Below are 22,137 nucleotides of genomic sequence, written 5' to 3' on the forward strand. Positions count from 1 at the left end.
AATACTCCATAGAAATGCATGGGGCTAGTTTGTCACGCCAATATGGCCGTTGTCTACACATATCCCACCCCTTCCTCGGCAAAACGTCGACATGTGAATACATTGAGCCAATCATCTGGTGTGTTGTGAAGACATCGTGCCAATCATGTGTTGTGATCTCGCCGCTGGCGCAAGATTGGTGTCGTGAAGCCTTGCGCACGCGCAGTTCGACCCAAAGACTGTGCCCATAAAACGTTGGTGGCCGCCGAGTGGATGGACTTGCCTAAAAGGACTTTGGCTTTACTGAGACATGGCTAACTGAACTTGTACCGGACTGTGCCATCACTCCGTTGGAGTTTTTCTCTGCTGCTCGCTCTGACAGGACTGAGGAATCTGGAAAATCGAAAGGTGGCGGTGTTTGCATCATGACGAACAGCAAGTGGTGTGATCCCAGAAATATCACCGTTCTGTCAAAGTCCTGCTCGCCTCATCTAGAACATCTAGCGATCGTCTGTCGACCCTTCTACCTGCCCCGTGAGTTTACTTCGGTAATATTCAACGCTGTCTACATTCCTCCACAAGCCAACACAGATGCTGCGGTTTCAGAATTGCAAGAAGTGTTAAATAGACAACAACACACGCACCCTGAAGCTGCGCTTATTGTGGCCAGTGATTTCAATCAAGTACATCTAAACCGGTCCATGCCTGAATTTATTCAACACATTCACTTCCCTACACGTGGTGACAACACACTGGATCACTGCTACACACAGTTCAAGAACAGTTACAAAGCTAAGTCTCTACCAGCTTTCGGAAAATCAGATCATGCCGCTGTTTTCCTACTGCCTATGTACAAACAGAGAAGTCAGACGGACCCCCCAGTGACGAAGGAGGTCAAGCGCTGGACTGACCAATCGGAAGCTAGGCTACAGGACGCCCTTAGCAACGTTGACTGGGAGATGTTCAAGGCGAACTCTGCTGACATACAGTGGGTCCCAGTTAAAAATTGACACTTCATTCACGATCATGGTGAATGGTGAAATATAAGTACAACTGCAGCCGCTTGGGGGCAGCATAGTCCGCTGTGGAGTTCCACGGTCGAACCAGACGGCGCATTCGACAGCAAGGGCTGTGATTGGCCAAGTTTTCAGTGCGTTTCTCTGTGTTTTTAGCAGCCCCTGCAACATGCTAGTCCACTGTAGCCTAAGCCTTGTACATAATGTTAAACATAGTTTTGGATTCAGTGGCAAGATTTCTTGATTGTACAGTGTCTGTCTCTCAGTAATGTTTTAAAATGAGAGCTTAGATCAGCTGGCAGTAGGCTACTTTGTCGGTAGTCATGAGAAGTTCGCTTGCTAACAGAACATACATATGCTGCCCAGAAACCTTGTGAATAGTTCTGATTTTTTTTTACGCTTAACGAGGTTGAAATATAGACTTTGCCTACAGCATCTCCTTAACAGTAATGTTAACAAAATGACAGCATTCATATGACAAAGAAAAAAAAGAATTCGGTCACTCAAGACTGTGCCACAGCAACCAGTGTAGGCTACAGTCCTACCCAATAGGCCTACTCGAAGCAGATAGCGTTGTCTGACGGTCGAGTGGGTTAATGCACGATTTCCAGAACAGGTCTGCAACTTTCAGGTAGTTCTGAGTTCGAATCTAGGCAGGAGCAGAGCCATATAAAGGCCTAGGCCTATTGTTATCATTTTTGCAAGGTGTTGCTCCTGGCAATACTTGTTTATAAGACGTTTGGTGATTAATTGATAGCTGTTTTGGGACCGCTAAAAGCGTTCTTTATAATGAGCGCATCCGGGGGTAAAAAACGACTGTTACGCAACTGTTACAACTGTAGGCTACAATGATTGCAATACAAAAATATGCGGCGTGTTAGTTTAGTTAGTTTTGTGATGTTTTGCACTTTTGCCTCATGTGTTTTTTCAGGTTTGAGGGCTTTTTGGCAAGATTGACCTTGGTTAGACTCTGCATATGTTATTTCTCCGTTATGGAAAATAAAGTCAATTTTCGACACATATCTGTTATTAGTTCAATAACAAGTGTTGATTGTTAAAACATGTGACTAGTGAAACTCAAATGATTTTAGAAATATTTAGCCAAAGCCAAAAGTGTTAGAGAGAAGGAGAGACGCCCGGTGCAGCTCAGATGTCTTCTTAATTTTCTTTATTCTTTAGTAAAAGGTGCAGAACATTATTAAACTTTGACTAACGTTTCGATGTTCGTTAGTCAAAAACATCGACACATCGAAATGTTAGTCAAAAATATCTGTCCTGGCCTGGTTGCAACGGATTGTGGCCAAACGACAGAAGCGCGGAGAACCCTCCTTTGTCTACCAAAAGTGTTACTTTGTGCCCAGCTCCCCCACTGCTTGTGAAAGAAGGGGATGGGGAGGGGGCTTAACCTGAAAAGCTTAATGTCACAAAACGGCAACGAAGTCGCTTTTTAGCTACAGGCCTTCATAATGGTAGGCTACAGGAAGTGGGGGGAGGGTATGGGATGACCAGAGCCGTCATCTATCGTCTTTCTAGGCACACAGCTCGTTATTCACCCCTTGCAAGTGACGTCACGTTTTGTTCGCGCCACATGCAAAATAGCCTAGTGGACGGCAAGAACACGAATCAAATCAATGGGTTGTAAAGGGACATATCGCACAGCTAGGAGATTATAGTGAGATTTAACCGTAATAATGCCCTTCCACGACTGTTGGCTTATTGTTTGGAATACAACAACATCCCATGTTCTTGCATAGATCTATTTTGGTTTGTTTTCTTTGTGTTTCGGGAGTATTTCAACCACAATTGCATGCTTATCTCCTCAGTGTATGAAGCACAGCAGCGGTTGCTATAGCAACCATAGACTCTGAACAGGACGGCATATAGCACTTAGGCAAAGTCTTTGGCAAGATCTGAATGTAAACAGATAATACCGTTCAAGTTTTTTTTTAATTTCCTATTTCTTTCAATTCTTTAACTTAAGACATGTAAGAAGTACATTTATTCGCTGGGCAACGTACAAACTGACGAGTTACATTAGCCCTAGCACTATGAGCTACGATAAACGTTAGCTAGAATAGCTAGCTTCTAAGTGTGGCAGCTTGTTATTATTTCATGTTCTGATATGACATTCTTAACGTTTTGACTATGTTACAACTGATAAAAGCAAGACAAATAAAGTAACCAAATCGCTTTGCAATATTTTAGTCCAGAAATACTTGGGTGTTCATTTACCATAATGTTAATTACAGTAGCCTAACGTAACGTTATCTCCCCTTGCTGTTACCACCAGTTTTAATAACTTTACATTTGCGATCATGACCCATTTCATCTGACCCATTTCAACAACACCACTGGCATCTTCTTTGACTATCAGACCCCAAACAGCAATACATTGAACTAAGATGTTATAGTAATGGTGTTCAGTTCATCATAATCATTATGACATAATGTAATTTGCCGTCCGTCTCCCATCTTTTTGCCGTCCAGCATGGAGCCGTCACGTGTCTGCAAGGGGTGAATATAGCCTATCGACTGCCTTAACAGATAGGCTTTGCTCTTGGGTTTGGCCTTACAGCGAACTCAATGCTCTTGTTGCTTGCAGTTTGTTAAATAAAGCGATGCAGATTACATTATTTATTTCTGATTAATTGCGTCTTTTGATGTATTTTGCAACATTTGCTTGTTAGGCTGGGCTACTGTCAATGTCCTGTACAGGTCAATGTTCAACAATTGCTGGTGTAGGCCTAGGCTATTAATCAATTAGGGACTGTTCGTTATTTATTTAATTAAGGGGCTACCGGAGGAGTTTTGGGAGCGTTAGTCAAAAAAGACATGACCCTCCCTCGCCAGCAAGAATTTTTTCTATGACCCTCCAAAGTGATTGAGAAAAAACGCATGACCCTCCCCAGTCCCAACAATTTATTGATGCCTTAGGCTACTGGGTCAATTTGGGAGCTTGCATGCTACGACTCCTTCCTTGAAATGCCTTAAAGGCTGTCGTTTCACAATTTCACAAATAATCACCGGGACCGTAACAAACCTGTCAACTTTTCCCGGGTTTAGTGCGTATTTTAACTTTTTCCTCGCTGTCTTAGGAGGAGCTGCAGGGCCGTCGCAAGGGGATGCGAGGCCCTGTGCGAACTTGACAGATGCAAGGCCCTTTTCACTTACGTGCATGAAATCATGCGATAGCTTACTTTACACATAGCCAAGGCTACCGTCGGTGTATTTTAATAGTAGCCTAGTCTAATAAGCTACACCAGCTTGCCTTTAAGAGGGGAAATAACATTAGCTGAGTCACATATTTGGCCATATGGTGTTTATCATAGGCTACATCACGAAACCAAATAGTGTAACAAAGGCGAACACTTTAACAGGGGGAATTAATTGGGCATGAATCATTGTGCTGAACGGTAGGCCTATTTGTCAATGAGCAGAAACACACACGACATTCAAACTATTGATAAGATGTACTGGTCTGTATCTATAGGCTAACATTGGACAAATAAATGACACTGACTCGCCATATCCTGACTCAGGAAAAAAAAACATTTTCTTGCTTTTGCCGCAAACTCAGCAATGAAATCATAGGCCAGTTTGCAGGTAGCCTAACGTCTTTTTCATAGAAGGGAGAGCCCAGTCTCTCCTGTGACATGGAGGTGTGCAAATAGTTTTTAATAGCCTGTTCAACTTCGTTCAAGCTTCGTTCACCCGATGCCAGTCACTGATCGCAATTTCAAAGTTCGGAAAGCTTCATCTTTTTAAGTTTTAAGTGCAGTGGCCCCTATCTGCCCCCTTTGGAATTATATCTCGAGCCTATTATAAGGTCCAGTCGTTATGTCCTGGGATTCGATTGTGCTCAAAAAAGAAAAGAAAAAAAACACTTTTTATAGATGATTATGAGGAGCAATGTGAGAGAAAATTTGATGATCATTGATCGTTGTTTTGGGGACGTTAAGCCTTTTCCATAGGCGTCAGTGAAGGAGATTGAAGAATGACCATTTTTTTATACGAAAATATTTCTACAAACTACAAAAACTCAGTGTCTAAAAACTCAGTGTCATTCAGACTCAACCCTCTTTTGTTTTTTTTTATTATCTTTTTCGTTGTCGTTTGAACGTTGGCAAGCAGGCATGTTGCGGTTGCAATTTAAGTGAAATTTCTACAGTAGGCCTACAACATGCTGTTAGGCCTACTGTAGGCCTACAACATGCTGTTACTTGTACAGGTAAATGTTCAACAATTGCTGGTGTACATGTTATATAATCAATTAGCTAAATCATTTGTTCAGCTGTTTAAACATTTTTTAGGTGCTACATTCAAACGCCAAAAGGTGCTTTGATATATTTTTCGTTTGAGCGCCGGGACAAGCAGGCATGCTTTGGTTGCAATGAATGAGGATAATTGCTTTTTTTTGCATTATTTTGAATATGACTCGCTCCAGTCAACAGCACGTACTTTTTCCACACGCTAAGTTCTAACACACATAGGCCTATCCCCTCTCGCTTTCTCTCTCTCCATCCCTGCACACGGTGCTTTCTTAAAGGAGCTGCACCATTTTACAACAATTGCATCTACATTTTCATATTAGAATGTTTTGTCAAGTGTAAGCTTAAACTACCGTGATCAATTTAAGTTCCCGTGCCCCGTTAAGCGCATGGAAGCAGTAAGTCAGTCGCATCAAAATAGTAGTGGCACCCAAGTGACACCTTGTGGTTGTTTGTGTCAACTGCAGTTTGTGCCATTTCTGCTGAGAAAATGGGGTGCGTGATTCATGAAGGAACCCGTCCAAACTTAACGGGGACCCACTGTAAATGAGTTTACGGAAGTATCATTGAGTTACATCAATATGCTAACGGATTCCATCATCCCAACTGTAAAGATCCGAAGCTTCCTTAACCAGAAGCCATGGGTGGATAGAGAAGTGAGAACGGCATTAAAGACACGCACCATGACTTCTAATGCTGGGCTTATTTCAGGGGATATGGCGGATTACAAAGCAGCATCTTATAGTTTACATTAGAGCTATTAAAGATGCTAAGCGGCTATAGAGACAAAGTTGAAGCTGATTTCTTGGAGGGTGATGCAGCACGAGTGTGGAAAGGACTCCTAACCATCACTGGCTTTGAAAGAAAGTCCCCTCCTATGATGAATGTGAGTAAAGCCCTCCCTGATGAACTTAATGCTTTTTATGCTCGCTTTGACATGAAAAACATAGACTATCTTGCACTAGCTGCAGCATGTGAAGCAAATGAGGATGCACCTTTCTGTGTCTCTGAGGTGGATGTGAGCAATGCCTTTAGGAGGGTTAATTAAATATGGAATTTCTAACAGGGTTTTGAAATCCTGCGCTGCTCAGTTAGCTCCTGTGTTCACTTATATCTTTAACACATCATTGGCTCAAGAGAGTTCCTACTTGCCTCAAGCAGTCTGTTATTGTTCCAGTACCGAAAAACAAAAGTCCATCATGTCTGAATGACTACCGCCCAGTAGCCCTGACGTCTACAGTGATGAAGTGTTTTGAGAAGCTTGTGAAAAACATTATCTGCTCATCCCTCCCTGCCTCCTTCTACCCCCTCCAATTTGCTTACAGAGCCAACAGGTCTACAGAGGATGCCATCTCAAACCTCATGCACACCACCTTAACTCACCTGGAGGAGGGGAATGGGAATTATGTGAGGATGCTGTTCATTGACTTTAGTTCAGCATTCAACACGATAGTACCTCTCACCTTGGTCACAAAGATGAAAGCCTTAGGACTGAACACCACCCTGTGTCACTGGATATTTGACTTCCTCACCAACCGTTCACAAGTGGTTAGAGTGGGGGGTCTGACATCTGACTCATTAATCATCAGCACTGGTGCTCCCCAAGGCTGTGTTTTGAGTCCACTGCTGTACAACATCTACACACATAACTGTAAAGCCAACAGTAGTCATACCTCCATCATCAAGTTTGCAGATGACACAGTGATCTTGGGCCTGATTAGTAACAACAATGAACAGCTCTACTTGGATCAGGTTGATGAGGTGGCACAGTGGTGTCAATCTAACAGCTTGACACTGAATATCAATAAAACCAAGGAAATGGTAGTGGATTACAGAATGAAGCAGCAGAACTACAGTTACACCCCACTAATGATCAGCGGGCAACCTGTAGAGAGTCACAAGTTTTAAATACCTTGGTGTCCACATTACTGAAGACTTAACATGGACTGTTAACACTCAATATGTTCTGAAGAAGTCCAGACAACGACTCTACTTCCTTCGTCAGCTAAGGAAATTCAAAGTTTCTACATCCATCATGAAGGCCTTCTACACTTCAGCGGTTGAGAGTGTTCTAACTGGTAGCATCATCACCTGGTATGGGAACTCCACAGTTAAAGATTGTAGTACTCTGCAGAGAGTAGTGCGCTCAGCTGAACGTACTATAAGAACTCAACTCCCTGCTCTACAAGATATCTATTCCAGAAGAGTACTCCTAAGAGCCCAAAAGATTCTGAAGGACTCTTCTCATCCTAACAATGGATTATTCCTACCGCTGAAATCAAGAAGACGCCTATGTAGTCACAAAGCCAGAACTGAGAGACTCAGGAGAAGTTTTTATCCCCAGGCCATCCGAACTCTGAACTCACACTATACTGACTTTGCTCTTACACCTCTACATACTTGCTGCACACTGCTTCCCCTCCCTACATACACAGCACATTGTCTTCAGGATCTTCTCCAACACACATCCTCTACATACTTACAGCACACAATATAGGATTGTCAAATTGATAATTTTACAATCAAAGTAGCATACCAAATGTATCAGAGAACAAGGTAAAATACTCTGTTCATCCTTACAATTTAACTGTCAAAGACGGGACTTGGGATGAGAGATTGGAGTTTTACCATTTATTGAAGTCAACTGGAAGGGAATGGTCTATGAGCAGGTCTGTTGGACATTTGGGGTTGACAAGGTTTGGGTCCACGCCATGCTTAGTGACAACATCCCTCATTGCTGCCAGATCCACCATGGCAGGAATGCCCCTAATAATAATAATAAAAAATAATTATTATTATAGAGTAGAAGAGTGCCAGAAATGATGCGTTGTTTGCAATGTGATGATAAAGTCAATAAAAAGACCTATGAAAATGAATAAATATATATATTTTTTAAAAAAACTCACGTAAAGTCCTGGAAAAGGACCCGGGCTGGGGCAAAGGGCACTTCTGCTACATTCTGTTGATGTTGCCAATCTAGTATGTTAAGGACATCCTCCTCCTTAATATAAAACCCATCACAATTTCTTATAGCTGCCTCCAAAAGGACACGGATTGATAAGGGCAACCCCTCTGTTAGAGAAAGAACAGTTAAGAGTTCAAAAAGTAGGACACACAATAATGTGCAGAGAACTTTTTTATATCGGTGGTTGGTTCTGGTTCTCTGATATAGTCTTTATAGTATTTAAAGTATTTGCTTCATTTGTGGTCCACAGTGACTTAAACAAGTTTAATAAAAAGAGTACAGTAACACAGTGGCAAACTAACCATTATGCATAATATATTATAGTCTATGGGCTATGCCCCTCCCCCACACACACACACACACACTACTAGACTTAAGTGGTATTTTCTTGTAGCCCTGGTCCCAGAGTTAACAAGAAATTAAGTCATTCCCACTGTACCTGTTAGACCACTTTCTGACTGGTACCCAGTGGTGGAAAGATACAGATTTTAAGACATAAGAGAGATGAAATTGGCCATTGCTTATACAAAAAGTGGTCAATATTGACCAAGTTGGGTATCAACACAAAGTATTTGACATGTTATTAGGGATGCCACAGTAAACCGGTCTAGTGCCTTGCCACTTCATCTCTTCTATGATCCCAGAAAGATTTTATTCGACTTGTTCATTTTTGTAACATTTATTTTATCTAATGACACAGAAAACACAATGAATTGCATCCACATCCTTATCTACTACACGCAACTATTTTTCACTAGCCTAAAATTGTCATAATTTGGCATTATTTCAGCCAGAAAATCTGTAAATTCATTAATGAAGACCTTGTTGTATTGGGTGAGCCCGGTTAAACAATAACATATTCTGTTCGAAACTGGAATAAAGCGTCAGTGGTTATTGCCTACAACTATTTCTGAAAATAGTTGCTACAACTCTTCTCCCAGTTGTTCTCGGGGAGTAGAAGTAGGTACAGTTAGTTGGTAATAGCTCAGAGAAAGGGCTGGACTCACACTGAGCCAAGCCTCGTGAAAAATCAGAAATCGGCCCAGAAAATTGCAATCGGTGCATCTCTAATCACTAGTGACAATGAATATCAGGTTTTTTTTAATTTTCCTCCATAGATGCTATTATCTAATGAAGGAAGGTCACATGAACTTATGTGTTCTGTTGCTAACTAAAAATCTAGGCCTATTCTAACGTGTCAACAGTTTTCCTCCATGGCTACAATGGATTTAGCTGCGGATTTTCAATATCTTTAAACCTTATTTATACGGATTTTCAATATCTTTAAACCTTATTTATACTTATTTCTATTGGAAAGTGTTGCTGCAAATATCTTACATGATGTTATGTTCATGTTTCATGAAAAACAGAAAATAAATTAAATAATATGATTTCAAATTATATTATCAAAATATTTGCATTATATTATTACTATAATAATAACTACTACTAAGCATGGTACACTACAGCATAGTCCTTCCATAGCATGTCTAAACATACTGTTATAGTAGTGTAGTTTATTAACATACAACAACATACAAGATGACGAAAAAGGATAATAATATTAAAAAGCTTTGTGTTAATGTATTAATGTCTTAAAATTGCTGTTTTCAGGACAGTGTCGTTCAGTGCAACAGAGAAGCGTCATACAGTACAACTGTAATATTGACATAAAACTGCTAAGTGAATGATTCAGTATGCTTTTTTCTCTCAAATATACATGAAGAATCATAATTGGTTCAAACAAAATGTGTATAAATTCCTTTTTGAAAACTTTAAAACTTTTGTGGAAACTTTTTTCCACAAAAGAAGGTTTTTATGGTCTTTGAATCTTTTGCTGGAGTTTTGCTAAACTCATATAATGAATGAATTTTTTTTTTCCTTTCAAATAATCAGTTGTTGCACTGAATGGCTTTTTTGTGTGATTCATTTCTACAATCAACATTAAAAACATCATATCAAACAAAAACAAAATGTATAATTATATAGGTAACATGTTGGTGCACATGATCAAATCAAGAAAACAGATCATTTTGAATTTCTATTTTTTTGCCTGGTTGAATTATCTGTAATTTGTGATAAAAGTTGTCATTTTTAGAGCAGGAGACCAATGACTCAAAGATGCAGATGAATCCAAAGATTACAATGATGCAAGATGTTTGAGTCTAGGCCACACTGTACTTGAGATATGAGCCAATATGTAGGTTTGGGGGCCTGAGTAGTGAGGATCTCTGGGACCATAGTGTGAAGCTTCACTTTCCTGGGCCTTATGATTTTGCAGCACAACCAATTTTAGCGAAGGAAATAAGAATTATAATCAGAACAAAAACAATAGGGTTCCCGCAGCCGCGCTGCTTGAAGCCCTAATGATGATGATGATGACGACGACGATGTTACCAAAAACACTATGATGACATTAAAGCTGCCACTGTTCTTCAAGCCACTTACCATATCTTGGATCATTTAGTTTAACTGGATTGAAATACTTCTGACCATCATATTTTCCACATGGGAGGGTGTCAATCAAGTGGTTAAAAGGATTTCCTGGAAGGGTGGAAGATATGAACATGAGGAAATGTATCAAAACTGCACTCAGCTGTTCACACATGCACTTAAATCCTGAACTTTTCTGGGTGGACACATAGACCACAAAACAGATTTCTAATTGGTCAGGCCCACTATTACCCACAGACTTTTGAACATTTTGAAGATGGTGGAAGGGGATAGGATACAGTCAGTTGTCAGTTGGGTAATTCTTAGTGTATTTTAAATCTTGAGGAATAGGCTACACTGGAGATTGATTTTAACAACTGACTCACTTATTTCACCTTTTCCGTCCATCTAGATGTTTCTTATGTATTACAAGACATATCATGAGTGGAATAAACAGTAGGCTATACCTTTTCTGAGTATTTCAAGTTTACATGTTTCAGAGAACCAAATCAGAACAAGTAATATGTTAGCAATAGCCTTGAATGCCCAGGCCAGGTTACAGCCTCATCTCATAATACTATCTAAGCCTGAATCTTACTTTGAAGTTTCCTTAATATCCGTACATTTCACATATTATTTAGGCTAATATTTCAAATCAAATATTTGAGTGTGCACTACTGTGTGGGACAGCGCTGTCCAGGGTGCCCTCTCACCCTTTTTTAAAACCACATCCCCTATCAGAAAATAGTTCCAACATCCTGAATTCTCACCTACGGGCAATTCCATGTTCATTTAGGTCTTATTGTTTGAAACCGATCTGATTGAATTTGATAGACAATGATTCGTTTTATAACAGGAGTGTGTGTGTGTGTGTGTGTGTTTGTGTGCGTATGCGTGGGAGAGCGCGAGAGAAAGACGAGGTCAAAGCTAATTGAGAAAGTAATCAATTTTGCATTAAACCCGGAAGGAAGATATGTCTATAATATTCTATACAGAAATGGTCATCTTCTTAATGGTAATCCTGACAATACTCTGAAAATCTCTCTCACAGTAATTTTGCTTATCAGTTGTTCTACTTCATACAAATCCAAAAAGCCACAATAAACAGTAATGAGAAATAAAACCCATTATAAACAGGAAAGAAGCATTTACCCATAAACTATAACTGCGTATCAACTGTGCCACTAGTTTGCGGGACAATAACACAGATTTTTAAGTTATTTGAACAATAGTGGTGAATCATAGTCAACTTGACAAAAGAATAGAAGTTAAGATAACACCAAGGACAAATAATTTTTTACAGTGGGGTGGTTGAGGATATCATCTTGATCATTGAATTAAGATATCAGGGAGCAGATCCAGTCAGTGCCCTATAGGCCAAAGTATGGGTGAAGGATGAGACAGGATGGCAGCCACTCTAGATCACTCTTCCAGAGGCCTCCCACGGCTGTTATAAACAACTATTGTGGCTGCAAAAAAGGGTGTACTATGGGTTGCAGGTGCAAAAAGGCTGCCCTCAAGTGCACTGATCTTTGCTCTTGCTTAGGAGACTGTTAGCCTGGACAGAGCCATCGAGACATGACATTAAAAAAGGAAAACATTGTTGAGACAAATGCTTGTGTGTGTTTATTAAAAGGAGTTCTTTATTAAATTGCTCTTTATCATATTATTAGAATGTTGCCAATTACAGGTTCCATTTGATACGGTCATAATGAACTCAAGCAACCAGTTTGAATGGCAGTTAATGTACATTCTAGATCTTGACAGTAGAATTCTGGAATGACTTGTAAAAATATTTTACTCCTCAAAGATGTGTATATTATACAGCAAATATCTAGCCCGAGACGTCAGATCTGAAGTGCCTCCACGTCTGAAATTAAACCTTAGGGGGTGAAGATTATATGGTGAAACTTTCATGCTTTAGTCATAAAATACGTAACTATACTGTAGGTTTAAGGTCACCAATGTTTTTGAACCACTTCCTAATTGGGTTCTGTTCCTATGTGTACGAAGTTTGGTGTTGATACGTGAAAGACTTGCTGAGATATGAGTTCACTTTGGGCAGCCATGGCCTAATGGTTAGCGCTTCGGACTTGTAACCGGAGGGTTGCCGGTTCGAACCCCGACCAGTAGACACGGCTGAAGTGCCCCCTTGAGCAAGGCACCTAACCCCTCACTGCTCCCCGAGCACCGCTGTTGTGTGCAGACAGCTCACTGCGCCGGGATTAGTGTGTGCTTCACCTCACTGTGTGCTGAGTGTGTTTCACTAATTCACGGATTGGGATAAATGCAGAGACCAAATTTCCCTCAAGGGATCAAAAGACTTTTACTTATATAACTTACTTATACTTAGCCCCCAAAAACATGCTGCTACATTGCTATGCTAATTTAAGCCTACTCGTTTTGAATTCTCAAAGTTGTATCTATCCCTGTGACAACCCTAGACATACTTCCTGGTCAGCTCACTATTCGAGCTGACATTTCAGACACACTGTGCTAGTACACATGAACTTGAATCGTGTGAATGACTGAGGGATGAGAACCGTGGTCTCTATGGAAATTAATTGATGTATCCAATAATTCTACCAAAGGAAAAAATTACCTTGTGAATAAAATTCAAGACTTTGAAAACAAAATTCAATACTTTTAAGGTTTTTATATGACAATATTACATTTATTTTGTTTTTTCAAAACTTTAAAGACCCTGCGTGTACCCTGATAAATCTAATTCAAAGATAACATTGAGTAGTATTAAGCTATATTTAATTTGTAAGCTATAAAAAATGTTAATTTTTTATTTTCTTTTAAATTGTATGTCCACTGCAATGATTTGGGAAAATTAATGTAATGCAAATAATTTTTTAATAGAATCTTGAGACTAAAAATCAATATTGAATCGAATCGTGACATATCCTAAATCATGCGCCCCTATTTCATAATATAAATTTATCTATGCTAACGAAGCTGTAGACTAACACACTGACAGTTTCGAATACAGTATGAGAAGTTACGTGCTCCATAGCACGTAAAGTACAGACTTAAGTCAAGGGCAGAATGCTCACAGGCTGAAAAGTGCTTATTTGTCTTTACTTAAATTGTTTCATATCATACTCATACTTTTTGATAATAGGATGTCTTGATAATGGGGGAGATGGGGGACACAAGCGGCTGCAACATCCCTACCACAAATTGGTCCAAGTGCCCACAGGGACCCTTGTTCGAATCCAACTTGTGGTCAATAGCTCAATCCCTCCCCATCTCTCTGCCCCACTAGCTAGCGCGGGAATGATGCCAAAAACCTCCCTTGCTACCAACCGGTGGATCCATCAAACGTCATGTCAAACACCTACTAGTACGTTCATTGCTTTATTATGCAACAACAAAATTGTAGTCTACTATCTTAGATTTTAGTTTCACATTAGCCTATGTTGCAAGCAACACTTAACATGACCAATAGGGCTACAAATTGTGGTTAACTAGTCTCGATAGCATATTGCGAACCATAGGAACTTTTAGGAACTTTAATCATAGCCTATAGCCAAACTGAAATAAATGTGAATGTATGATAAGCCTGTCAGTTCGACTGGCGACCCACAGTTGGATAAGCAGGTCCCCCGAGCAGTCAGCATTGCCAGACACTGTCAGAAACTGCAGTCCGAAGGATACATTTGTCCAGAAAACGTTGTTAAACTTAGCCTATAGGCTAGGATACATAATCACATTGGAGATGATCTGAAGTGGGCTCATATGCTTCCATATATTATATAATGTATTGATGTAAAAAAGAGAAAATGTGATGAGGCCAGCCTATGACACTTCTGATATATCGCAGATAATTGGTTATGGTCCTGTTTTGCAGATGGTAATTACGCATAACAGTTTTAAGCAACAATAGCAATAGCTCGTCACTAATAATGACACAAATAGGCTAATGAATGCTCATTTAATGAAGTTTCAACATTGGAACATGAAAACTGTACAACACAAGCCTACATGTATCCATCATGTTCCAACAGAATAAGCACATATATGTATATATTGCACCAATTCTGGGCACATGTTGGATAAGTGTAAGTTCATGTAGGTATAGCATTCTAGGCTGCTAATAAAAAGGCAATTATTCTGATACATGTCAGTAAGGCGGTTGGTATGACGTTTGGTTGGTCGATCGGTTGGTTGATCAGATGGACGGTCGGAAGGTTTTTGGCACGATTCCCGCGCCATATTAGTTTACTGTCTAAGATAACTAGCCTACTTTATTGATAGGACCTAAGTGAGGTCAGGGCTAGTGTTACATCTTTTTACTTCTCTTTTTCAGCTGTACCGCATTCATACCGAACTGTGTGATATTCTCTAGCCCCTCGAATTGGGCCATTTTCATTACTCGTGGTACCCCCCCCCCGTAAAACTGGCTGTGTCTTGTAAAGTATTGATCTTACATAAGAGTAATTTTACAGTGTGTCTCCTGGGTAACATAGGTACACCTGGTATTTTTTTCAGAATTTTTTGAGACCTAAGTGCGTGGGCCCTGGTTGAACTGACGTGGAATGACCCACTTAACATATGAAGAATAATAACAGAGCAGTAAGAATAGCATGAAGAGCAGTAGGACATAGCTATGTATAAGTATAGTTGCACTATATACATTTGTAAATAAATAGAACAATATGGGTGGGATAGGGTAGTGCAATTGTTCGTTGTGCGACTGGGGATGTCCGCCTCCTTGTTGACAGTGTTGACATGGCGAAAAACTCGAGTGCACAACAGGAATACACTTGACGTTGTGATAGGAATATGCTATGTGCCTCAATTTAGACCATCATAATAGAGACCAACATGTATCTACTTCTGATATTTGTGCAGATCCAATGTGAAAAGTGCCAGAGATGGTTCCACACATCTTGTCTTGGACTGACACTCGACTGTGTGCCAGATGAAGACAGCACTTGGTGTTGTGAAATGTGTTGCATTTGAGCTGTAAATACTGTAAATAGTTTAAATTACAAGTTTTTGTTGCATTTATTTCAATTTAGCATTTGTAGCATGGTAAGGTCAAAGGATGAGAGAAGCTAGTTGCCCCCTCTTTATTTTCAATTTCACATGTGAGTCCCCACTATTTCTGATGTAATCAAATTCTATGTTTTTTATTTTTTTAATACAAAATGGGAAATGCTTTTGGATTGAAAGAAGTAATTTGCTTTCTTTTTGGCGAATATTGTTTTTAAATAAATTACTTCATCTTCATATCTTTGGTGAATGTTTTTCTGGTTCCATATTTGATGATAATTTCAGGAACACCTGAGGGGTATTCCAGAAAGGAGGTTTAACAAACACTGAGATAAAACTTAACCTCTGGGTTGTCTGAACCTGTGGCGACTAAACCCGAGCTGTCGGTTCCAAAACACCGGTTACCAGTTAGTTCAATCAACCCTGTGTTAGATAACCTAGAGTTGTGCGCGTTCACGGCGAACTTATAAAGGCATCATCTATTGAGAGTCGAAACAATGAGTGAAAAGGGCGAAACGAAGAGCACCGTATTTTTCAGAGGCGGAGTAGTCGAGGCTTACAAGGAGAGAACTGTAATAACAAAAAAAAGAGCAATACTTAAGCGCCTGCGTCCGAGACCTTGCTTGGCAGAGAATAGCCTAACTGACCGTGTAAATGCGTACGTTTAGGATAGCCTATTTAATGTCAAAAGCACAATTAAATAATTCACTGGACATCACGTATTGTATTGAATGTTTTGAATGATGCTTTCTTAAACTAGCCTACCTCGTCACAGATTGAGTGGGCCATAGAATTCTTTGAGAATCCCAAATGTAATTTTCTATTTTAACACGGGTTCTGCAGCTGTGGGCCAAGTTAAACTTTTGCGCTCCATCATCGGAAGGGTGAATGTCGGAAGGCATGGGTAGCCTATTGGACACATTTCAGTGCACATTTGGAAAATGTAATAAGTGATGCTGACCTGCCAGTTGGTGAAACTACACATTAATGATCCTCGTGGGTTTGTGTCCAGGAAAACGAATGAAGTTGCGCGGGAGGGACTGCTTTAAGCGCCAAAGGCAAACTTTACGCACCGACCGACAGCTTGCCGATATGCTTCTGCGTCTCAACACTACAAAACTCCCAGTCGGGAGCGTGTGTAGCCTATTAAAAAAATATTTTATCCCAAATGCCATCAGCATTCTTAACCAAACTTAGTTACAACATGCATACCCGGCTGAGCTGTACAGCTATATTTTAAACTTATTTATCAATTTTCTATAGGCTATGTTTCCCCTTTTTTGTACTGTACTTGTTTTAATTATATCTTCAATGTGTCTGAGATGTTGTTTGTCCATCTGTCTGGTGAGCCAAACACAAATGTCCACTATGGTGTAGGCTAGGCTAGCTAGCCTACATTAAAGATTTATTTTATTCTATTCTAATCCACCATGCTGCTTTTCAAGTAGCCTATATTTAGGATTCAGCTGAAAAACTCTAGCGCTCTTGAAAAACTTGTTTGGAAAAGAATGGATAGGCCATCATGTGATGTTGTGGTCTTATCGCCCTCTCACGGTGAATTGCACGGATGAATATTACATGATTTTGTGCTTCTTTGTCAATCGGACCTTCGTCAAAATGAAACGCCATTGTGTGACAAGTTGACAAGCTGATTGAACATGCACTGAAATAATCGAACATAACCTGAACAAAACCTACCCCCTACCAGGTTAAGTTCAGAGCCTATGTTACCATAGTTACTTACATAGCCTGATCATTTTTGAGCTTTCTGGAACTGAAATCCCAGGTTTACCGTTTACTCTGGGTTATACCCAGTTCAGTTCAGAGCCTATGTTACCATAGTTACTTACATAGCCTGATCATATTTGAGCGTTCTGGAAATGAAATCCCAGGTTTACCGTTAACTCTGTGTTAACATACCCAGTTAAGCCAGTAAACCTGCTTTCTGGAATACCCCTCTGACCTGTAGTTAGTAGCAGTGAGAGTTTGTGAAGGACTTCAGCTATCAGAATGAGAAAAAGTCGTTTCATTGACTTTCTGGTGATTCTTTTATCAGCAAAAATGCACCTGTAGTAAGTAGCGGCCTACCATTGGCAACTACTACAAGCAATCAGAATGAGAAAATGTCTTTTCGCTGATTTTTGGTGAATATTTTAACCATTTAAATGCATACTGTTTCACTATAATGGCAGATATCAGCCAAATGTTACCTGTAGTAGGTAGCAGCCTACCATTGGCAACTACTACAGCAATCAGAATGGGAAAATGTCCTTTCGCTGATTTTTGGTGAATATTTTAAACATTTAAATGCATACTGTTTCGCTATAATGCCAGATATCAGCAACATTTCACCTGTAGTAGGTAGCAGCCTACCCAGATAGCACACGTTTTGGCTGAAGTCTGGAATACGTTTGGTATTTTGGGGTTTGTTTTGGCATAGAAGCGGCAAAGTAAATGCTTTCGGCTGAACTGTGGCAAGATTGTGGTTTACCATAATAGATAAAAAGGCGCCAGCGGTAGATAACTAGTTATGGCATATGTCTGGTCAACCAGATGAATGGGCAAATAGCGGGACGGTTTACTGACATGCAGGTGCGTTTTGGCGTCCTTGTGGTTTCCCAGAAGACTGATCAAAGACCGGGAATTTTCTCTAGAAGAGACGTCTAGTACTTCACTAACTCCAGCACTATCACAGGCGGTAAGAACATTTTCCTGTCTTCAAATAAACGTCTGAATTGTATACAAATATAGTCGTGATTCTACATAGCTCTATAACAGATATGACTATAGCTTCGTTTTGGTGAATAGCTTTGTAACAGCCCACTATGCAAACGTTATTTATCGACAACACGTCTTTTTATTACAGTATTTGTAACGTAGCCTACTGGCAAAGTAGCTATTTAACGTTAGCTTGTTAATCTAAAGGCAAACTTGTGAAACACAGGCAAACTTAAATCACTGAACACATCCAATATTGCACACCAATTATTTCCCTTTTTTCTGTTCTGTTTTCAGTGCATAAGACATTCAGTGGAGCTGCAGCAAGCAGTATAAATGGGTACGTTTTTATCATGGCAATAAAGCCTCATTTTGCCCTAATATAGCTAGCTTAGTAGCTAGTTAACATGTTAACCTAAATGCTCTGCAGGTGGTAAACTTTTTTAAAACACAGATAGACATATCAATGAACACATCCACTTATTTCCCTTTTTTCCCTCTTCTGTTTTCAGTGCATAAGGCATTCAGTGGAGCTGCACCTTAATGGGGTAAGTTTCAATCACTGTAGGCCTAATACAGCCTCATTACCCTACACCTAATGTCCCGCATCTGAATTAAACTTCACTAAACAATTTCCTAGGCTATTTAAAGAGTAGATTTAGTAATTGTGTTTATTCTATCTTTGTGTGTACCGGTATGTTGTCAATTTCAGATGCTAGAAATCTGCAGCAAGTGGTATAAATGGGTAAGTTTTAACAATAAAGCCTCATTTTGCCCTAATATAGCTAGCTAAATAGCTAGTTAACATGTTAACCTAAATGCTCTGCAGGGGCCAAACTTTTTTAAAACACAGACAGAAATATCAATGAACACATCCACTTATTTCCCTTTCTTCTCTTCTGTTTTCAGTGCATAAGGCATTCAGTGGAGCTGCACCTTAAGGCAATAGTAATGGGTAAGTTTCAATCACTGTAGGCCTAGAGCCTGATTTTTACCCTACACTCAATGACCACATCTGAATTAAATTTCACAAACAATTCCCAAGGCTATTTAAAGAGTAGATTTAGTAATTGTGTTTATGTTGTCAATTTCAGATGCTGTGAGAAAAAATCTGGGGTTTTTTTTGGGATGGTTATGGCCATATTTTGGAATGCCACAATTGGTTTTGGGTGAGTTTTGGCCTCCTTTTGTTTTGATTCTGACTTGCCTAATTTGGGCCATATACATCCCTCCAAAACGCTGCCAAAATGCGAAGCCAGTTTTGGTCCAAAATGAATGTGTTATCTGGGTACCATTGGCAACTACTACAGCAATCAGAATGGGATTACATGAGAAAAACTCATTTAATTGATTTTTGGAATATTTTTCAAGAAATAGCCAACGTTTTGCATCCGTAGCCTACTGTCTACCTTCGATCTACCAACACGCTAATTTGTCGACGGTCCCTTACACAGACCATAGCGACAGAACAGGCAGTGAAGTGCTGTGAAGCTTTAGACTATGTCGGTTAGCAATGGCTAGCGATAATAATTTAGTTGTTTTCGCTTGATACTGTAATAATGTCAACTTTATTCAACCCGTTGTCGATCTCGATTGAAGGGGAAGTTAAAATCGAATATCAACTGAATATCAAACGTCCAGCCAACTTCACCTCGCTTATACCCCTTGATTCCTACGTGTCCTTCAGAAGACCACATAGACCTATTACATTAAAATGAATTAATTTGAGGGCGATTTTAACCAAACATAGTTGGTCATTAAAACCATAATACTTCAAAAAGGGTCAAACTGTTGCATACTATTGCTTTAAAATATGATGTGATCCCCAACACGTCAGGTGCCGTGAACGTGCTTGCAGTTCACAGCGGATCTGTACTCTGACGTTAACGCAACCGCTGCTAAAACTGTTGTCATATTTGCTAACGTTATTAATCATCTTTGCTCGCTGACATAGTATATCCATTTTCTAAAGCCAGGTAGTGTCTAACTTAACGTTAACATTAGGGCCTCGTTATGCCCTAGCCTAGTGTCTTCACAAATCGACACGATTCGGACAAGTCCAGTCAATGCCAGATAGTACTAACGCTAACGTTATGTTGCAGTCACTGGCTTGCTAGCTGATAAGTTAGGTATCGGTTCGTTTGAAAGCTGCTAGTTAACGTTAAACGTTATCAACCTATGGCAAATACTAACGTTACGTTAACGTATTTAATGCTTTCCCCACGTTCCATTAGTTAACGTTAGCCACTGCTACACCCATCATCCTTTGTAAACAAACCCATTCTCAAGTCACATCGGATAGCACTAGCTAAGTTAACGTAGCTTCAAGACTGATAAACAGTGCAATCACCTCCCTAATTTCCATGGGGGTCTCCGTTAAGCTAACCCGATGTCATTGTCCTTCTTCTTTGGTTAACGCCATTATCTTACACATCCTCACTGAGTTAACTATATAACATACCAATTGCTGGTTATTTCACATCAACGTCAATCCATCCATAACGTTACACCAAAAGTAACATTGATGTTAGCTATGTGCTAGCAGCTAACGTAAACAGCGGACTAGTTTCTCCTCCTTTTCTCCTTGTCGGAACTGCCTGACAAACCGGTTGATTATAAACGTTTAGCTGCTAGTGATACCAGGACTCAAAACAGAAGTCGACATGAATGTTTTTTGTGTTTAAAATATGTTTCGATTACCATGAGCTTCTTACCTTTAACTGGCGAATCGAGCGCCATGATGACTTCTGAAAAGATCACGACTGCACTCCACTTGTGCGAGCAAAAGACCACCTCCCTGTGTACTCCAATCGTAACACTGCATTTCTCAAAGGCCACCTGACTTGGTGCAATATGGTAACTGGCAGGTTTTTACAGTGCATGAAAATGTACTGCTATCCGAAGTCTTCTTCTTACTATTATTCTTCTAACCAAAATGTCTGCGTCTAATTCAGCTTCAACCGTTTAACGTACAAACTTCGTTTAAACTTTGTAGGTCTTGAAAATGACGTCTGTGCAATGTACTTTTCGTTTCTGTAAACTTTAGGCCTATACTTTTTGAGATATTAAGAAAAATCAAGCTTAGACTTTGCATTGGCACTATGACATCATAATGGGCTAATTAAACTGATTTGCATCTGCCAGCTGCTCAACTAGGCCCCCTCAAAGACCCAGTTAAACCAAAGTCCTTTTAGGCAAGTCCCTCCACTCGGCGGCCATTACCAACGTTTTATGGGCACTCATCGGGCACAGTCTTTGGGTCGAACTGCGCGTGCGCAAGGCTTCACAACACCAATCTTGCTCCAGCGGCGAGATCACAACACATGATTGGCACGATGTCTTCACAACACACCATATGATTGGCTCAATGTATTCACATCACACCACATGATTGGCTCAATGTATTCACATGTCGACGTTTTGCCGAGGAAGGGGTGGGATATGTGTAGACAACGGCCATATTGGCGTGACAAACTAGCCCCATGCATTTCTATGGAGTATTTTTTGAGTGCCGTGTCTCCACATTAGAAAGTCTCTGGTTAAACTGATTGCACCTGTATCAACTGCTTCCTGCTCAACTAGGCCAACTCTCTCTGTGTCTCTCCATTCTACAAGGATACAGTATAAGGCACATTCCATCCAACTTTCTACCCCTCCATCTTCTTCAAACCATTCCCTCATCCACCCATTAAACTATCTATTAACATCCATTAAACAATCTGCCTATCAACATCCATTACACTATCTACAT

General features: G+C 40.0%; 1 protein-coding gene across 1 annotated transcript in view; it reads right to left on the reverse strand.

Annotated features, from left to right (window-relative positions):
• Positions 1-21,283, reverse strand: part of ireb2 (iron-responsive element binding protein 2) — a 76,515-nt gene extending 55,232 nt beyond the window's left edge. The window contains 4 exon segments of the mRNA XM_048257345.1: positions 7,892-8,029; positions 8,170-8,335; positions 10,677-10,772; positions 21,101-21,283. Of these exon segments, the coding sequence (XP_048113302.1) occupies positions 7,892-8,029; positions 8,170-8,335; positions 10,677-10,772; positions 21,101-21,125 (425 nt within the window). The 5' untranslated portion in view covers positions 21,126-21,283.
• Between the last annotated feature and the right edge of the window lie 854 nt (positions 21,284-22,137).

This window comes from Alosa alosa, chromosome 11 (genome assembly GCF_017589495.1).
Source record: "Alosa alosa isolate M-15738 ecotype Scorff River chromosome 11, AALO_Geno_1.1, whole genome shotgun sequence".
Classification (NCBI taxonomy): Eukaryota; Metazoa; Chordata; class Actinopteri; order Clupeiformes; family Clupeidae; genus Alosa; species Alosa alosa.